Source organism: Schistocerca cancellata, chromosome 3 (assembly GCF_023864275.1).
Source record: "Schistocerca cancellata isolate TAMUIC-IGC-003103 chromosome 3, iqSchCanc2.1, whole genome shotgun sequence".
NCBI lineage: Eukaryota > Metazoa > Arthropoda > Insecta > Orthoptera > Acrididae > Schistocerca > Schistocerca cancellata.
In genome coordinates this window covers 594,596,280-594,617,196 of record NC_064628.1, presented here as the reverse complement: position 1 = coordinate 594,617,196, position 20,917 = coordinate 594,596,280, and the positions used below count along the sequence as shown (strand labels likewise).

General features: G+C 39.0%; 1 protein-coding gene across 2 annotated transcripts in view; it reads left to right on the top strand.

Annotated features, from left to right (window-relative positions):
* The window catches only part of LOC126175474 (UBA-like domain-containing protein 1), a 156,411-nt gene extending 142,841 nt beyond the window's left edge, over nt 1–13,570 (top strand). Inside the window, exons 3-4 of one of the 2 annotated variants that reach the window (XM_049922287.1) lie at nt 12,225–12,330; nt 12,487–13,570. In XM_049922287.1, coding sequence (XP_049778244.1) covers nt 12,225–12,330; nt 12,487–12,662 — 282 coding nt within the window. In that variant the 3' untranslated portion in view covers nt 12,663–13,570. Of the gene's footprint in view, nt 1–12,221; nt 12,331–12,486 lie in introns of both variants that reach the window. The other variant, XM_049922286.1, reaches the window with a different exon arrangement.
* Nucleotides 13,571–20,917: the final 7,347 nt, after the last annotated feature.

Sequence of the window (20,917 nt, the reverse complement as noted above, 5' to 3'; positions counted from 1 at the left end):
AGAACATTCTACGCAAAAACCTTGGGGTTTGTAAAGGCTTTGCCTATAGGGGAACCATGTTTTAAGTATCTCTGCCAAAAGTTTCCACTCCTTTCTGAAGGTAAACTAAAAGAAGCGTCTTTGTCGGACCTGACATTAGAAAATTGATGTTTGATGTTAACTTTGAATCCACAATGACCTTAAATGAGAAAGAATCATGGGTATCATTCAAGCAAGTCGTTACAAAGTTCCTAGGACATGAAAAAGACCCAGAATGTATTTCTATTATAGCTACAATGTTAAAGAAGTTTAAAACTTTAGGATGTTTAATGAGCCTGAAAGTTCACTTTTTGAACAGTCAACTTGATTACTTCCCAGACAATATGGGAGATGTTAGTGAGGAACAAGGAGAGCGTTTTCACCAGGACATTAAAGTGATGGAAAACCGCTACCAAGGCCGCTGGAACACCAACATGATTTTTAGGGGGTTCCAACCAATTCAAGCTGACAAGTGAAACCTCTATTAACACATATCATTGGTTTAAGTAGCCTACTGTAAATACAAACCATGCTTGCTTATGTTGTAACAAAGCGTTTCATTAATTTCCCCGTTTACCGTATAGCATAGGAATTTTGACTATATAATAAAAAGCAGTTTGCTCGAAACCTATGGGTAATACAAATACAAAAAAACTAAGGCTAGATTTGGATTCAGCTCATAAAAATCTATAAAGATCAGCTATCAAAGTAAAGACGTTTTTTTTTTAAAAAAAAATTCGTTGGCCTGTGTAATCTTTGTCGTCATATTTCTCCGCTTCTTCTTCATTCACCCTCTTCTTCATCTTGTATCTTCTGATTGTGAAAGTACGGGATGTTGCCCAATGTAGTAGATTAGTGCTGATTTTAGTTTTTTTAAGCGTCGCTGTATTGTTGTGAGGAAATAAAACATCACTTATTCGATAGCATAGGTTGTACTAGTTGTGGCGTGTACTGAAAAATTCTAGTTAAAAATGACTAAAACAAGCAGAAATTACATTCATTTCCTGAAGTCATGCTTGCTGACACTGGGATGAACAGTTTTCTTCAGTCAGATCCTGAAATTTGCTGGAAGCTTGCACAAACGAAAACAATCGTGTTCGTTTTGCACCTCGTACCAATCATTTGCAATTGTGGCAATATCACACAGAAGTAACAAACTTTAATGAACGTGCAGTACAGATACATTCATGTTCAAAGCTGGTGCTCATTTGCAGTACTGAATATGAAATTAAATTAAGCCCACTGTTAGAAATTTACTGTTAATTTGCAAAGATTAGTGGTAGCTGGAATGGGCAAGAAGTCTGCGATGAGAACTGTGGTGCCTGTGAGTCAAACAATGACATACCGTAAAAACATATCGCTTTCGATACTCAATACCTAATATACATTAGCCGATATACATGCGATATATATCGATATTGTTACGAAAGATGCCGATGTGTTGATGTAAAGTTGGCCGTGGCATATATGCTACATGATGACTGAGGAGGATAAGCGTGAAACGTGTGGTGGTAGGATGCTTACCACTGAACTGCTACAGCCTTCATGAATTTTGTTCCAAAGCATTACATGTAAGGCGGTAGATGACTTTTCGCTAGCTACTCACTGCAATTGAGGGTAAAATGGCGGAGCAAGACAGTTAACTACTGACGAGTTATATCAGCTGAAGAAAGGCTGCATCTGTAGTCCGCATCGATTCCTACCAAATGGCGTCAGTTACGGTAGATTTAAGCCGGGTTCACACAGGCAACAAAAGTATCGCCACTGGTAATGACGAACTGCAGTTGCTTTGTAGTTGCATGTGTGAACTCGTAGTTTTCGGTGGCGCCATTTAAGAAGCGCAACTTTTGTCACGCCACAAAAAGTTGAACTTGGTTCTACTTTGTTGCGCCATTTTGCCTTCTCCACAATCGAATAACGTCATTCGATTGCTACCTTGCGGCTGGATTCAAACCTGTCTAGTGCGTATAGACAGAAATTTGAGAGATGCCCATTAATTGAAATAGTAAACAGTATGCCTGAATATGTATCTGGAATTAATGTAGCTACAACAAAATTAAAAATTCGATGCATTCGAAATGCTTACATGAATGAACATAAAAAAGTACTGAGATCACTTAAGAGTGGTGCGTCTACAGACGGTATTTATAAACCCAGCCTTGCTTGGTTTGAAGCTGCAGACCGGTTCTTAAAACATGTAGTCGAGACAAGAGAGACGAGAAACACTTTGGTAAGTAATATTTTACATTTGTTATGTTTCCAAAACATCTTATTTAGTAATATGTACAGCCGTTTAATCCGTTTCTTTGCCGTTAACTCTTCGCTCGGTTCTAATGCCACAATTTGCGCTACAACATTAACGCAGGCCCGAATCATTTCAGCTGAGACAGGTGACGCCATTTTGCAAACTGCGCAATTACGAAGAATTTGTGGCGTCCTATGTGAACGGTAGCTCACAGCGCCACTCCAGAATGACTTGACTTGTGGCGATACTTTCGTTGGGTGTGTGAACCCGGCTTTACGCAATTCCACCGTTCTTGGAGTTGGGTGCGTTCGTTACTTCTTATATGCACACCTATACTCATCATTTCAAGGCTCCAGTGAATCAAATGAGCAACATGTTTGTCACAGGTGTGTCTCATCGATATTTTTGTAATTTATAAATGTCCATGCAACATCTGCGATTATATCTTCGAGGTTAAAAGAATAAAATTTTTTCTATAAGAAAGTGTTTTTCGTGGCCACTGTGCTGCTTTTTTTCCCCACAATATTTCTCCAAGATAAAATGCTATTTTTGCACTGATATCGAATCCGTGATGGAGAATCTTGACCATTATTTTAGTGTAAATAACTGGCACCTACTCGTAGATACTAGCAAAGTCAATATAAACGCAGCATCTCTTCACAGTGGGAACAAGTTTCCTTGTGATCAGACTGGTCAGGCAATTAAAAATTAGGAAATATTTCAATATCGGTGGATCAGCTCTTTATAGGCTGAGCGTATCAAGAAATTTGAAGGAAACTTACAGTTAGAATATAACAGCGCGTTGAAACCAGTGTAAGTTTGTTTTGTACATTGTATTGAATTGAAGTGGATACCTAGAAATGACGGAGAGGCTTCGTCCCCGCCGTAGCCTTCAGTGGTTCCCAATCCCACAACATGCTACAGCGGTCCACTCACCCCACCGAACCCAGCGTTATTGCGCGGTTCGGCCCTCAGTGGACCCCCACGGGAACGTCTCACACCAGACGAGTGTAACCCCAAACGTTTGCATGGTAGAGTAATTATGGTGTACGCGTACATGGAGACAGTGTTCAGCCCGCACTCACCGAGGCAGATGGAAAAACGCCTTAAAAACTATCCACAGACTGGCCGGCACACCGGACGTCGATAATAATCCGCCGGGCGGATTCGTGCCGGTCCCGCCTGGAAACCAGTGCCTTAGATCGCACGGCCAACCGGGGGGGGGGGGGGGGGGGCACTTGTTTTGTACGTTACTACAATTTCATTCGATCTATCCTTGAGTTGAGAGTTCACTGCGTTATGCATGCTACCCAATTTAATAATTCAGTGGAGGCTCCCAGCAATGGCCTCACGTTTCCACGCGGCTACCGGCAGCCAGACACATGTATTGTAGGGGGAGTATGGTATTGAGGCTTGCCACAGCTGTGAAATTGTTTGTTCTGTTTTAAGAAACTTTGTTTTAGTGGTATAATTCGCGATTTCTTGAGTTTATCTTATTGTATTATGGCTTGTGCAGACGGAACACTTGGGTCTCTATTTCGTGAATTGGATGACAAGCAATTTTCGAACTGGACTTAACGAAAAGAAGTGCGCTTATAAAGATAAGTTATTCGCACTTTCTTCTTGGTATAAAAAGTATTCCTGGCTTACAGGTTTTTATGTAAAAAATAAATTGTATTGCACGTTTGTTTTATTTGGGGGGGGATCTGGGATTGAAAAAGAATGGGCGTCAGTTTCTTTCGGAGTGTGTGTGACAAAAATTTTTGACAGAAAAGTCGAGAAACACCGGGATACAAGAATCCGAATCAAGGGCGGGTCATGGTCGAAATGAACATTCAATTTCTGAAGGAGCCAAACTTCTAGCCATAAAACAAGGCAATTATCAAACAAAATAGATTCGTAATCGAGAGACATATTGGTGATGTTTGTTTCTTGGGCAAACAAGAGCTTACATTCAGAGGACACTTTAAGATGAAACGTCCGACAACAAATTGAATTATTGAAACTTTTGTCTACACAGGAGCACTTTATTCGTGATCACTTGCAGAGCACTTCTGGGTTCAAAGGAACATGAGCACAGTTCAGAAAGAATTAATTGAATCGGTAACTGTTGTCATTAATGATCGCATAACGAAGCTTTACAGTCTTGTGAGTATAACAGCGAAAACAATCAATTATCGACAAAATAATTTAATTGGATAGTTAAAAAGTATACTCACCAAGCAGCGGCAGAACGCACACATAAAAGCCTGTTGTAATTTGCAAGCTTTTTCGGGGCCAGCGGCTCCTCCTTCAGGAAGAAGGGTTGAGAGGGAAGGAAGAAGGATGAATGAAAAGTACTGGAGAGGTCTAAGAAAAGGGGTAGATTTGGGGAAAGTCACGCAGAACCGCGAGTCAGGGGAGACTTACCGTACGAGATGAGAAGTAAAGACTGATTGTTGGGGACTGCATAGGACGAGATTTGAAAACTTGAGAGCACAAAGTTGGAAAACAGGGTAATATGCAAGACGGAGAGTACTACTAAAACATTGTGCACGAGTTAATAAGAGTGAAAAAACTAATTGCATTGTACGTAAGACGTGGGAGGGAGGCAGTGAAAAATAGACGGGAAAGACAATGAAAGATGTAGAAAACTAGAACGGAGTGAAGCAAAGAGTAGTTACAGTGAATAAATGATGAGACCGGAAATTAACGTAAATTAAGGCCAGGTGGGTGGCGAGCACCAAATTGGAATGAATGGGCATAGGCAGAGGGTGTATACTGGCAACTCGTAATATCCTGTTGCAGAGCGTGCTCTACAACGTGACATTCGTGACTTTGGTGCCTGTTTCACCACACGCACCATCTGGATTCTTCCCCCAGACATCAGTTTCTGTACTCCACAGTTGAGAACTAGCACTACAACATGTCCTTGGTTCTCGATACCCACCTGGCCTTAATTTACGTTAAATTCTTCTGTCTCATCATTTCTTCACTGTAAGTACTCTTTGCTTCACTTCGTTTTAGTTTTCAACATCTTTCATTGCCTTTCCCGTCTATTTTTCACTGCCTCCTCCCACCTCCGTTACGTACAATGCACTTTGCTTTTCACTCTTATTAACCTGTGCACGATGTTTTAATAGTAATCTCTGTCTTGCATATTACCCTGTCTTCCACCTTTAAGCTCTCAGGTTTTCAAATCTCATTCGATGCAGTCCCCAACAATCAGTCTTTCCTTCTCATCCTATATGGTAAGTCTCCCCTGGTCAGTGGTTCTGGGTGACTTTCCCGAAGTCTAACCCTTTTCCTAGACCTCTCCAGACTTTTTCCTTCACCCTTCTTCCCATCCCTTCAACCCTTCTGTCTGAAGAAGGAGCCACTGGCTCCGAAAGCTTGCAAATTACAACATTTTTTTATGTGGGTGTTCTGCTGCAACTTGGTGAGTAGATCTTTTTATCTATCCAATTAAATTAGTCTTGTGAGTATATTAGAGTGCACCCTGGATGTTTCATGTAAGTCACAAATCAGTATTATTCTCAGGTTTTACTCTAGTCGGCCCCATAGAAAGATTTATTGGTTTCCACAGTGTTTCTAGTGACATAACTGATCAGAGTTTATTACAAATCGTACTTTATGCTTGGGGAGCTACTGATAAAATTGTTAGTTGAACATGCAATGGAGCTTCAGTAATGGCAGGTAAACATGGAAGTATCCAAGATTTTGCTAAACAAAAATGTCCACAAGCTATGTTTTTGCACTGTTATGCTGATAAACTTAATCTACCACTATTACATCGACCTAAAAAAAACCGAAAGTCAGTCAGTCGCATCATTTACAACATTGTAACATTCCATTTATTTTTAGCAAGTCATCTAATACAAGACAACTCATTGAAAATAAAGGATTCAGATTGCCTCAAACATGCACAACACACTGAAATTTCAGTTCACAAGCTGTTCTTACAATATATCTTCAATACGATGAATTGAAAAATACTTTCCAAAATATCACCACAGACGAACAAGATAGGGATACAGAGGCATTAAGCAGTGGTTTTTGCTTGCTTAGCATTGTTAATAAAACTCAGTTCCTTTTCTTCCATTGCCTTTACAAAAAATACTTGCTTATGTGACCATCTCTATGCACTTCTTCAACACAAAATGGCCTGTGACCTCATGTAATGAAAATTGTAACAAGAAATTTCACACTGAAATAAGTGTTAGTGAGTGCGACTTCCAGTCCCTTAAGATGTTATCTTATGAGAACTTAGATAACATGATACACTGAGGCAACAGAAGTCTTAGATATTTTGTAATATTCTGTCAGACCTCCTTTTGCCCAGCATAGTGCACCAACAAGTGGCCGTAGTGTTCTGCAGAAATATTAAGCCTTGATGCCCCTGTAGCTGTCCATAATTGTAAGAATGTTGCCAGTGCAGGATTTTGTGCACGAGCTTATCTCTCGGTTGTGTCTCATAAATGTTTGATGGAACTCACGTCAACAATCTGGGTGGCCATATCATCCACTTGAATTGTACAGAATGTTTTTCCAACCAGCCACAAACATTACCATTTCTAGTCGATGGTCCATTCCGTGTAGGCACAGCTCACCACAGTGCCTTGTTGACAGCCTGGGTCCATGGCTTTGAGGGGTCTGTTCCACACTCAAACCCTACCACCACCTCTTACCCACTGAAATCGGGATTCATCTGACCAGGTCATTGTCTTCCAGTCATCTAGGGTCCAACTGATATGCTAACAAGCTCAGGAGAGGTGCTGCAAGTAATATTGTGCTGTTAGCAAAGGCACTCACGTCAGTTGTCTGCTGCCGTAGCCCATTAACGCCAAATTTCACCGCACTGTCCTAACGGATACGTTTGTCAAACGTCCCACATTCATTTCTATGGTTGTTTCATACATTGTTGCTTATCCTTTAGCACTGATAACTCTACGCAAACGCCACTCCTCTTGGTCGTTAAATGAAGTCTGTCGGCCACTGCATTGTCCGTGGTGAGAGATAATGCTTCAAATTTGGTATGCGCAGTGCACTCTTGACAGTGAGAATCTCAGAACATTGAATTCCCTAATGGAATGACCATGCATCTAGCTCCAACCACCATTAAACATTCCAACTGCCATAATCACGTCAGAAACATTTTCACATGAATCACGTAAGTACAAATGACAGCTCCACCAAAGCACTGTCCTTTTATGCCTTGTGTACGCAATATTAACACCATATGTACACTACTGGTGATTAAAATTGCTACACCAAGAAGAAATGCAGATGATAAACGGGTATTCATTGGACAAATATATTATACTAGAACTGATATGTGATTACATTGTCACGCAATTTGGGTGCATGGATCCTGTGAAATCAGTACCCAGAACAACCACCTCTGGCCGTAATAACGGCCTTGATACGCCTGGGCATTAAGTCAAACAGAGCTTGGATGGCGTGTACAGGTACAGGTGCCCATGCAGCTTCAACACGATACCACAGTTCATCAAGAGTAGTGACTGGCGTATTGTGACAAACCAGTTGCTCGGCCACCATTGACCAGACGTTTTTAATTGATGAGAGATCTGGAGAATGTGCTGGCCAGGGCAACAGTCGAACATTTTCTGTATCCAGAAAGGCCTGTACAGGACCTGCAACATGCAGTCGTGCATTATCCCGCCGAAATGTATGGTTTCACAGGGATTGAATGAAGGGTAGAGCCACGGGCCGTACCACATCTGAAATGTAACATCCACTGTTCAAAGTGCCGTGAGTGCGAACAAGAGGTGACTGAGACGTGTAACCAGTGGCACCCCATACCATCACACCAGGTGATACGCCACTATGGCGGTGAGGAATACACGCTTCCAATGTGCGTTCACTGCAATGTCACCAAACACGGATGTGACCATCATGCTGTAAACAGAGCCTGGATTCATCCGAAAAAATGACGTTTTGCCATTCGTGCACCCAGGTTTGTCGTTGACTACACCATCGCAGGCGCTGCTGTCCATGATGCAGTGTCAAGGGTAACCGCAGCCATGGTCTCCGAGCTAATAGTCCATGCTGCTGCAAACGTTGTTGACTGTTCCTGCAGATGGTTGTCGTCTTGCAAACGTCCCCATCTGTTGACTCAGGGATCGAGACGTGGCTGCACGCTCCATTACAGCAATACGGATAAGATCCCTGTCATCTCAACTGCTACTGATACGAAGCCATTGGGGTCCAGCACGACATTCTGTATTATCCTCCTGAACCCACCGATTGCATATTCTGCTAACAGTCATTGGATCTCGACCAACGCGAGCAGCAATGTCGCGATACGATAAACCGCAATCGCGATAGGCTACAGTCCGACCTTTATCAAAGTCGGAAACGTGATGGTACGCATTTCTCCTCCTTACACGAGCCATCACAACAGCGTTTCACCAGGCAACGCCGGTCAACTGCTGTTAGTGTATGAGAAATCGCTTGGAAACTCCTCATGTCAGCACATTGTAGGTGTCGCCACCGGCGCCAACCTTGTGTGAATGCTCTGAAAAGCTAATCATTTGCATATCACAGCATCTTCTTCCTGTCGGTTAAATTTCGCATCTGTAGCATGTCATCTTCGTGGTGTAGCAATTTTAATGACTAGTAGTGTATATGTACACATCACTATCCCATGACTTTTATCACCTCAGTGTAATACAAATGTAAATGTGTTCTGGAGATTTTCAAAATATTCAGTAGATACAGTTGCGTGATAAGAATCAGTGTGGAAATTACAAATCAAATTTCCCAACAATGAAACTGAATTGCCTTCTCACAACTTACCCATTCTTCAACAATGAATGACTGGAAAATGAGTTAGGCAACATTTATGTTGACAAACATAAATATTTACTATCTGCAGACCTTCTTAAATTGATAATGGGTAAAATATTTATAATGAAGTACCTAAGCTTATCAAATTGATTCTTATGTTCTCTGTCAATACAGCTCCTTCTAAAAGACATACGAGCACCCTTAAAAGAATTAAAAATCGCCTTCAGTGACAAATGATAGGTTAAGCTGTCCCTGCACAACTGCCATAGAAAAAAAACCTTGTTAAACAACTGACAAAAGACCAGAAATTTAAAGATAATTTGATTGATAATTTTACTACCAAGAAGAATGGATCTCTTCTATAAAAAATATAAGGTAAATCGACCCATAATTAATCCATTAGCTTCTTGTCACTGTCCCACATATGACATCTTTGAACTGCTACTCACATTCAGTATGAAAAATACAAATGGGGTATGTATGGAGATCTCAAGATAATCGCAGTTAAACAAGCAAGCAAACAACAAAAGAAAATGGTTGTATGGAAGGTGTTTGGGTCTCAGATCAGGAACAGTAGTGACAAATTTATGAATTTATCAATTGATGTTGAAAGCTAAATCAGAAAAAGTAGTGGATGGTGCGTGGCATAGATTTAGAAAAATTCCATAACAAAAAACGTGTTCACATTGCATTTTCATGTAAATTAGTAACAGTTTTATATTTACTTGAGAATGTATAGCGATTCTTTTAATTCGGTTCAGCCTCTTGTCAAACCCATTGGAAAACAAAATATGAATTATTGTGAATCAGTAGGCTCCGGACAATCACTGTCAATACCTTATGATATCTAATCACAATGTACTTGAACACACTATTTATTCATTCAACTATAAATTAAATGTTAAGAAATACACAACAGAACCAGAAGCCGTCTTTTTTTTGGTACAGGACTGAACAAGACATACACAATTTGTAAGTAATTTACACCAATCAACTACACACATGGTACAGTGGTCACCACACTCACCCATCCCATGATTTCATATTTTTTATGGGTACAGTCATCTGCAACACTGTTTGAAGTTGACTGTGTTGCACTGTTCCTGTTCCATGCTATCAAAATTTGAAATTGCATGTGAGCTATGTACAAGTTTTGCCACTTTTAGTTTGTTCTTGAAAGTTTTCAGAGCCCACTTTCCAAAATGAATTGGGAAACCTCCAGTTTTCTCCAAAATATATATCATGTAATAAGGACAATGCTAAATTTAGACAAATTGGGACTCATACAGGGGGTTACTGACAGACATTCTCCCTTCACATAATCTGTGAATAAAATGGATAGGGAGAAAAATGATACTGGTACACTATGAACCCACTGCCACATAGCTTACAGCACTCTTTTTGTTTCGATAGAGAAATGGTAACTCGTCCACAGAAGCTCCTGCACAATTCTAATTTACAAATACCCAGCAGCTTCAGAGTTTGGTTTCTCTGCAACATTAAGTTATCCTGCAGGTACTGGTGCCAAATGTGGAGAGGCATTGGACAGATTTTTAATGCAGTGGTTCTGTATAAGCTTAATTTGGTGTATGTCAACTTGAGGTCATTATGGTAAGAATGTCTGATATTCAGGTGACGCCTGCCTTTGTTGCAGGCTCAACATGTTGGTGGGCTAAGCTTTTGTAATAGGAATACTAAGAAGAATTTTATTCCCCTTTGCGACATTGCAATAACAAAAAGCCCAATGTATTAGAACTTTTGGCACCTTGACATGACCACAAATTTTTGTGAAAGGTGTACAACCAGTTTGTCTCTCTATGATCACATTATGCTTTCCTACAGTATACTAACTTGGTTACCTGAAGATGGATGTGAGAGTGCTGTACAATATATATCTCCTGTATTGACTCCTCGGTAATCTCTCTTCATGCATTGTGTTCCTAAACATTTATAAGACATCCAGTCCAAATTTTTTTATATTTATTTTGGCCCTCTCTCTTTGTAAGTACTTTTGAATTTATTGTTAACAATTAATTCTCATGAATGAGAATGTTCTTAATGTTATGCATGCTTTAAGAGCCTACAAATAAATGCCGAAGAGAGATGCTGCTTTTCCTATTGCAGCATCCAGACACTGTTCATCTATAGCCAGATCTAATGTGCTAGGAACAATCTGTAACTTTGGCAACATGCTGATGCAAAATCGAAAACTGTCACTGAAAATTACACCAAAAACCTCTATGATTGTAGCCAAAGTTGTAACACCCCATATGTATGGTCATATAACATTCACATTCTAATACATTAATAAAATCTTATTCATGTGGACCATTGCTTTTCCATAAATATAAGATGCTGGATGGATTTACAGGCCAGCAGATATATAGTATCAAAGATAAACCTTCTGTTGAAAACACAGTTTCTGCGAGTGGTGGGACTGGTGTGTGCAGCATTGGCAGGGTACATGAAAAACGGATTTCAGATGTGACATCATTAGGGTTGTTGCTGAAATGTACATTTGAAATATACTTGTCCAACAGGGTGTGCAAACAAGTGCTGCTAATTTTCATGTGTGTGATGAATTAAAATATAAAATGAAAAGTGCCATATTATAATAAGTTACTGCAGTTCCAGTTTGATTATTCAACTGCTGTAGACCTGCTGGAGTGAGATACAGCAAATGTTTGTAATCTTCTCAGTGGTTATCTTGTATGAATAAAGGATGTTTTAGTGTCAATAGCTAGTGACACTGTTCCTGCTGGAAACTTTATGAATATTACTATTAAAAATCAGTCACGAATGGACACAAATAAATATAGCCATTTCTTGTTTCATGTACCATTTCTGTTCTGTTATTTGCTACAGAATTTTTCCTTGTAGATTGCTTAAATTTGGTTCTGTAATCAACATGTATGTTTAGAATGAAGTCAGTAGATTTTAATATGAAGTTTGCTGAAATAAATGTAGTCAGTATTCAATCTAAAATATGAAATGAAATTATTAGTTATTCAATTTATGGTTAATATTATATTAAATTTATTCTTACTTTCTTGCCTCGAGTAACATTTTTCATAATAATGTTGCTAGTATGTTACCTATTTAGCCCTAATTTCCATTGATCCAGTTTGCAGTGAGTTACATGTGTATTCATACAGTATTAATTTGTTAGCAGGTATGCACACCATGCAACACCCCAGCAACACCACCAAATTTTCCTGATGCACTACTGGCATTCTCTAGGATGTCCACAGGGGATAAACTTAGCTCCTCACCATCAGGTACTTCATTATATTTGTACTAGTTTTTCCCATTTTGGTAACACAGTCAGTGTAATTTTGTAATATATTCTAACAAAAATGTTTCTCTTAGAATCTTCTTAGTTGTATTAAATATAAAGATATATAAGGTAGTAATATATTATCTTGTTTTATTAGGAATTTGCTCAACATCTCCAAATCATACTTCGCTTCAGCATCAGCAGCAACACCACCAGCAGCAACAACAACAACCACCACAATCACAACAGCACGTCTTTGGGTCACAGTTCCAATCACAAAATCAAGTGCATCATCCCAGTAATACTGGTGTTGGCATTAATTTGCAGAGATAGATGAGCAGTAAAGACAACTTTAGATGTTTTCTGTGTGAGTGTGTGAAATAAATCCCCTCAGACTGTGATGTAATGGCAAAAAGTGGGGAGGAACAGTACTGAAGTACAAGAAGAGGAAAAGATTTGACTTTGGGACCAGAAGATATTCTTCTGTGGTGTCCATCATCACAACTATTTCTGTGACTAGCAAATGTTGAAATTCTTTACAATGCTTAGACAATAAATAATAGCCAGTAATAGTCTGTGTGTGTTTGGAGCAGACTGTAGGATTAATCGGACACGTTAATACATATCTGCTGCACATAAGGTAGCGGGAAATGGGGGACTTTACCAAAAACAGTCAACTATGGTGGATATCATGTTAAGCATGTGCAAAAAATATATACTTAAAATATTTTAATTATTTATCAATTTACCTTATGTTGACTTGGAACAATATGGCTGTAATTCTCCTCCTGTTGTTGATAGTTTTCTGTTGCTTCTTATAAATATTGTATAATATTTTATAAATATTTATAAGGCACAAGAATGAAACTAATGACATCAGTAAATTGTAGTAAAAATTGTTTGTATATAATTATATATATATTAATTGTTAAATCTTTTTTCTATATTTGCAAGACATACTTACTGATTACATTGTGTAACAAAGGTGCTCCTAATAGGTTTAATTTGCTTTGTCAGTGATGTATGTAAAACATAAAGCTCGATGTAAATATTGTATAAATTATTGAATGACTGGCCAAAAGGCACATAATATCACTGATATCAAAAAGCATATAACTGATGTAGTTTTTAGCAGATCAATATCTGTGTGTAATTGTGATCATCTGTACAAAAAAAAGAAAGTGCAAACAGTGGTGTTTTGATCGCTATAGAAATTGCAAAGAAAGATTTTCTTGCTCTGACTTGTTTTCTCATTTATGAATTTCACCTTGCAACAGCATCCCCTCAGATATGTTGTTGGGCTCGTAAAAAGCTTGAATATTTTATACTTTTACATTTCTATGATCTTCACACATTACTGCAAACAGTATCAGCATATTAAATCACTCACCCTCCCTCTTTCACCCTGTTCCATTTGCATATGGAGCATGGGAAGAATGAATGCAAAAATGCCTCGGTATATATGCTGTAATGGCTTAATCTTTATGGTACCCATGGGAATGATATTTAGGGATGCTGTTGTGTATTTGACCTGAAACCAAACATCAACTCTTGAAACTTTGAAAGTAGGCTTTTACAGAATAGTTTGCATCTTATATTCAGTCACTTACCAGTTCAGGTTTTACACCATTTCCATGACAATCTGCTCTTCTTCTTATACATTCAATATTTTTCCATTGGTCTTATTTGTTATGCATCCCTCAAATGTTTTGTAAGCATTTTCCCAATATCCTATCATTAAAGTGAAGTCTACTGCCTGCTTCACTGATTCGAGTTGTTACTGATTGATACTGTAATTATAGAATACTAAGTTTTTGTGAACTGTACACTTTAACACTCCTAAGTATTTGAAGCACACTAAATCCTGTACCCTGTTTCTTGTATTATGCATTCATCTTGACAACTTCCTGCCCTATCTGTATGGTTGATATAAATGGGTGTGTGGTCACTTGACTGTAAACAGTCATTCAGTCAATTCATACAAACACCTGGCGGTTCTAATTTGTAGGGATTTGCGTAATCAGGTGGCAGACTTCAGGGAAAACACAGTCAATATACAAATGTGATTGCTTAAAAACCAAACAGCTTTTATTTCTACTGCTAGTCTGCATTTGTATCCCTCTACTTCGTCCATCGTAATTTTGTTGACTAAATAGCAAAACTCACTGACTACTTTGTGTCACATTTGCGAGGTCAGCATCAGCCTTGTTGTAGAAACATGTAGCATATGACAGTCTCTCATCCATGTGAAACCCTCTGTGACTAATGATATGGCACTATCACTGCATGCTGGTCCACCTGAATAAGTCTAAAAATATTCCCATGCTCTGTGTGGGCAAAAGTAAGAAAGAAGCCCTAAAGATGTAACTGAGGATGATAAAATTTTGTTGATTGTAGCCGAAATTCAGACGGGCTGTTTTTGGCAGAAAATGTACACGTACCATTCAGTATTCAAAGATAACTCTAATTTTTAAAATGTCAGTGGCAGTTGAGTTACTGTTATGAAGTTAAGAGGTGGAACTTAACTGTGTGCCCTCCAAGTAAACAATCAACACATAGGGTGGTTATCAGAACACTAGGAATGGGGCTGGTTCTATATGCTCCCGTTGTCAACTGAATCCTCCCATAGTGAACAACATGCAATACACAAGGTCATTAGACTTACAATGGGAGCTAATGGAACAAATAGACATTGTGTATTAGCTGATCTCCAATGGGAACATCACTTGACAACCATGTCATTTTTATTGACATCACAGGCCACTTGCTAGGAGAGTGACTTTTTTTCAACTGCCAGTGAGCCACACAGCTGTTGGAGATCCAAACAAAACAACTCATGGTGGACAAATTTCACAGGTGTGTTTTGCCATTGAGTTGCGAGTCAATAACCACTTTTGAAGGTCAAGACACCCTCTATGCTTTCATACACAACACCATGCACAGTAAATTTTACCCACCATTGTGCATTTAACTGGATTTTAAATTAGCACTGCAGCAACACTAAGATGACATCAAGAAAAGAGAGGTAGTTGGCTGCTCCCTTGTTTCTCCAGACATTGTCTGAAGATTTCCCAACCAACAGAATTCACCATCTTTGAAGCCTGGTGCACAGCTGTATGTGATTGACAGCAGTGACAAGCAGACTTTCCTTGTGTACTGTGATTTGCAGAGCTCTTCCAAAGAATTTAGAGAATGGATCTAGAAGACATAATATCCAGGACATCCTCTTCTCTCTGGGAGACCCATGATTCTTTAAATGCCATGGTAATTCATATCAGCTATTTCTAAGGTAAGCGTGACTTATACAGCTTTGTTATGTAAGAATTTCAAACAAATTTTGTCTGTGCACAACTTCAACCATTTAAGAGTGAGAGGTAACTTTTAAATTATAGTGACATTGCTGGAGGACAAGCAGAAGACATCATTTCCAAATAATGAACCATACCCCAGACTATGAACAACAAGCTCTTTAATGCTACTCAGAAATAGTAACACTTTAGACATCTCTTAAGGAGCTAACCATCTTTAGTAAAATGCCCAATGTATGAATTTATCTAAAAATTTTTGCTTGTTATGGGGAACTAAAATGAAATTGGGACATGAGTTTGGAATCCCCATTAGAATAACTACTGAGGAATAATTTGCATCCAGATATTGTTATACGGTTTTCCTAATTGAAGACTATGTTAGACAGCTACTCACTACTACTGTTGATACTGATGGCAGCATTCTGTTGAGTTTGTGGAAAGGACATTCCTTTCCCCAACTTCAAAACCAGAATCATAGCAGATTCTCTCTACAATTTGTGCTAATGCCTCTTAAACTATATCTTGTTAAAAAGTTTTACTGCTATGTACTGGTGACCTTGAAAGGACCATTATCGAAATTTTAAAAGTAAGCCTTCATATGTTCTACAATATCTTTCTACTAACATCTCCAACTATTGGAGGGTGTTGCTTTACCTAGAGACAATGAGATGGAAGATTCTATATCTGCCTTTTCAGTGCCCATATTTACAGTTTATGTGAGGATTTCTTACCCTTAGTCTCTCAACTGTTCAAACGCCCTGTACTTATTAAAACAAAACTAAGCCATGACAAACAGTAAAAATGTTTTCTTTATTTCATTCTGTCAACTGCAGAAGTTAACTTCACCCACATCACATTTCAGTCATGCACAAGACAATTAAAAAAAAAAAAAAAAAAACTCCATAAAGGTATCGACATTGCTTTGTAATATCTTCTGGAAGAAACAAATCATAAGTCTGTAGTTGCTACTGACAGTTGCTGCTTTAAGAAAGAAAACTATGCTATAACGTGTGTAATTTCACAAAGAACATTTATAAATGAATTTTTAATATGGAAGCAACTGTGGCCAAACAAACATTTCCTCAATGAAAAGATTCTAGACAAGTATGACTGCAATCTGGAGTGATAAACTTTTCCCAATACACACTCTTCTGTACATTTCTGCAATTGTACTTTTTAACAAAGAGAACCTTAGTTTGGAAGGTACACACTGTCCAATTGTTTGTTTCTTGGAAGAGTTACCTTTACTGTACTGCAAATACATCATTAAAGAAGGATCACTGATTCTGCTGAAACAAAAAATTAAACACTTTGAGATTAATTTTGCTCCATCTGTTCTACAGAGAAAATAGCTAAAATATATCGCATAAAAACAAAATTAATTATGGTTCAAATGTTTTGAATTCATATATAAATTTAAAAATTATGTGACAGTCTATTAATAAATGTTCAGTTTTACCAATATTTCAATTATGAACTATTGATACAGTGATTACCACATTTATTTTATTTCATTCATTTTAATCTCTTAACTTCCTTTCATCTATACGACAAGATTGATGCACTTTTAACATGTAACCATTATACCAACTGATCCAAGTCGTGTTGCATGAAGCACAGAACCAATTACAGATTTGTGTTAAATGCAAAATCAGCACATACTCTGGCCAGTTATGTCCTTCTTATGACTGCATATTGTCAGGCAGTATTGACCATATCCTACAATGAAGTTGTGAAAAAAATTCAAATTCTTGGAGTCACTAGCTGGTCACCTCACTGATTGACAGTTAGCTATTTCCAAGAAGTAAAATACCATTGTATGCTGTTCATGTGTCCTTTACCAACTTCAGCTGTAGTAACAATGGAATTTCAAATTTCTGTTAACCATTGTTAGTCTCACTTCATGGCAGACTTAGAAAACAGTGAGCAACTCAATACAAATAAATTACAAATTTTGTCAATGCCACACCAACAACAGGTTTTCTTTCCAACACATTTCACTTCGGCAACATCATGACACTGGCAAAACAGAAGCTCATTCTGTCAAATAGGCTTGCTTCTCTTCCTTTTGTGTAAATTATTATTATTTTATAGACAAAACAAGATTTCCAGTTTTAGACAGAGAATGTAGAGCCCTACTTTTCTACAGTTCATCATGTGGTTAGCACTTTGAGTACAATGCCTGTGTGCCATATATGCACACATGCTTTGACATTTGGGATAGTGCTCATATCTGGTGTTACTCCTAATATGGAAGCAGGTCCTTGTTCCGTTATCAGTGATCTCACTATAATGTCAATTTAGAGAATAACAAAGAGAGAGTCTTTGTTGTTTACTTGTGTATGTGTATAATAGTTGAAATGGTACACAGTAAACACGAGAAGTGTAAGAAAGAGTGCAAGTTCTTGGAATTTTTTCATAGGGATCCAAAATCACAAACTGAATACACAGACTAAGAATATTTGTACGTTTTATAAATGAAAGCAAGAGTGATGATAGAGGTAAGTCTGTGTTTCAGATGTTTGTAAAATGTGTAGTTTATTCTCCAGTTATGTACAATAGGGTATCAAAAATTTCTGAGTAGCTCTGTAATACACCAACAGATGACAGTGCAAGACTGCACACACAGGCACAGGTAGCTCCGACTTTCACAAGTCAGCATGCTGAGAGACAGTGTCATGTTTACATTGGGAGCTGTGTGACTGGAGGGTTCTGATCACATCTGTTACCACTACTGTAATTTCAACTTGGACAGCAACTTAGGAAATCTGAGGAAATTTTTCGCAGAAACACCTGTCACAATTCGACAAGCACACAGCACTGATGCAATGAGTCCTGCGACATGTTTTGAGTCACACACGAGCTTCAAGAGTGAAATAACATTGGGAAATAACGAGAGATCAGGTCGACTTCCGTGAGCAAAATACCCGAAAACATCAAAACTATTTGGCAACTCGTGCATGAAGATCATCGGAGAACACTCCGTAAAATTGCTGCCAGTGTTAGTGTGTCATAGGGAATAACGCACGCAATCCTCGCGTAAGATGTCAACATGTGGTGTAATGCTACCACGTTTGTTCCGAAGCTGCCAATGGCCCACGCTTCGACATGTCGAGGATCATTATGGGTGACAATACACAGATCTATTCTTACGATCCTAAGCAACAGTCTTTACAATGGAAGAGTTCACCACCTCCACGACTGATAAAGACGAGGCGTGTCCACAGCCCAACCAAGTACAAGCTCATCGTCTTTTCAACATTTGTGGCACTGTGCGTCACAACTTAATCCCCACAGGTCAGACCATCAATAACTGTTATATGGTGAGGTTGTAAGGTATTTGAGAGAGTTCATTCAGTAACATCAACTGGTTCTGTGGTTCAGGAAAAATGGGCTGCTCCATGATGACAATGCTTGTTATCACCTTAGTCTCTTCACATGTGGATTTCCCACTGGAAACAAGGTTATCACATTCCAACCCACTCTACTCACCCAATTTGCGTTCCTACAAAGCTAAAGATCCAGCTCGAAGACTGCCGTTTTGCCACCAATGTGGAAGAAGGAACGAAAGAAGACGGAGGTAACGTCCTGTCAATATCGAGGTCATTAGAGACGGAGCACAAGCTCGGATCGTGTTCAGAACGGGGACGGAAATCGGCAGTGCCCTTTCAAAGGAACCATCCCGGCATTTGCCTGGAGTGATTTAGAGAAATCCTGGAAAACCTAAATCTGTACGGCCGGATGCAGGTTTTAACCATTTTCCTCCCAAATAAGAGTCCAGTGTGCGAACCACTGCAGGAATCCAGTGTGAATCACAGAGGCTGCATAACACATTCTGAAAGGAGGCACCCACGACACATTTCAGCAATGGCAGAAACGCTGGGACACTATTTTTAAGATGATAGGTTGTGAACACAGATTTGTAAATAAAATATTTTCACGTATTTGGCCGGTCCCAAGCTCGGGGCCTCATCTCGCAAGTGATGAGGACGGAGGAGGGGGAAGAGATACCTCGTTAAAAAGACCAGAGTCCGTCTGGCTCCAGATGGTAGCATCCTGTGAGGGTCCCTGCTTAGAGTCACAGGTGATATCCCAAAACCCAGACTATGTGGTAACGATCGGTACTCTGTCGGCTTTGTGAACCCAGCTACAATTGAATCATCTGGAACTCAAAAACTCCAGTCAGTTTTATGAGATTCTCTAGGAATTCACCACGACAACCTCAACGTGAACCAATAATCGCGACATAACAATGGGAAAGAATCCAGTAGTCTGGGCCCCAATCACTAAGACTGAGACCTGATCATCAGATTCCAGGGGATCAGACATGTTATGAGAAGACTCAGGGCTTCTCAAAAAACCATCACGACTGAGGGAATATTTTACACGGGAACACACTGCTGGAACTAGGTAAACTGGAACAACTGTCAAACACCATGGTTAAATTCAATATGAAAATACTTGTGATACAGGAGACACGATTCTCGGATGAGAACAACTTTGACTCAGAAAACTGCAGAATATACAAGTGGAAACCAGTGAGAACTCTTCCAGGAAGAAACCTCAAATTCTTTGCAACAGGATTTGTAGCACACAAATCAGTATTGGATTCTGTAATAAACTTCAAATCACAGTTGAAAGGGGGGGGGGGGGGGGGGGGTTCAACATGCATGATACAACCTGGAAACAAAGCCTATACACGTCAGGGCACCTGCCCCTACAAATTACTATGATGGGAAGATCTGGAAGAAACCATTAACAACAAAATCCCCTGGAAGAACATAAAAATGTTACTATGAGATTTTAATGCACAGTTAGGATGGGAAAGGAAATTAAGACACGCAACAGGAAAACAAACAGTCCACAAGAGAACAAACAAGAATGGAGAGAACCTGATAACGTCTGCTCGAATTTCGACCTCAAACTCACACGATTCCAGAAACCGAACAAGAAACTGTGGATATGGGAATACTCCAACAATGTCCTAAGAAATTACGAATGTAAGCACAGGGAAAATATGTTTCAAATCTGATCATCAGCTACACCAAATCAAAGCGGAATTTACACCAAAAAGACAAAATGAGAGAACCGACAGACCTTTCAGAACAGATACGGAGTTCCCACAACTAAACAAAAACGAAATAAAAAGAAAAAAAATAGAGAAACAAAACAGACCCTAATAACTACATATGAACTTCCCTACTTCCCAGGAAATACAAAATTCTAGCCAAAGCCTAGTAAATCAGCTAGAATCTCATAGATCCACAGGTAGGAGAATAT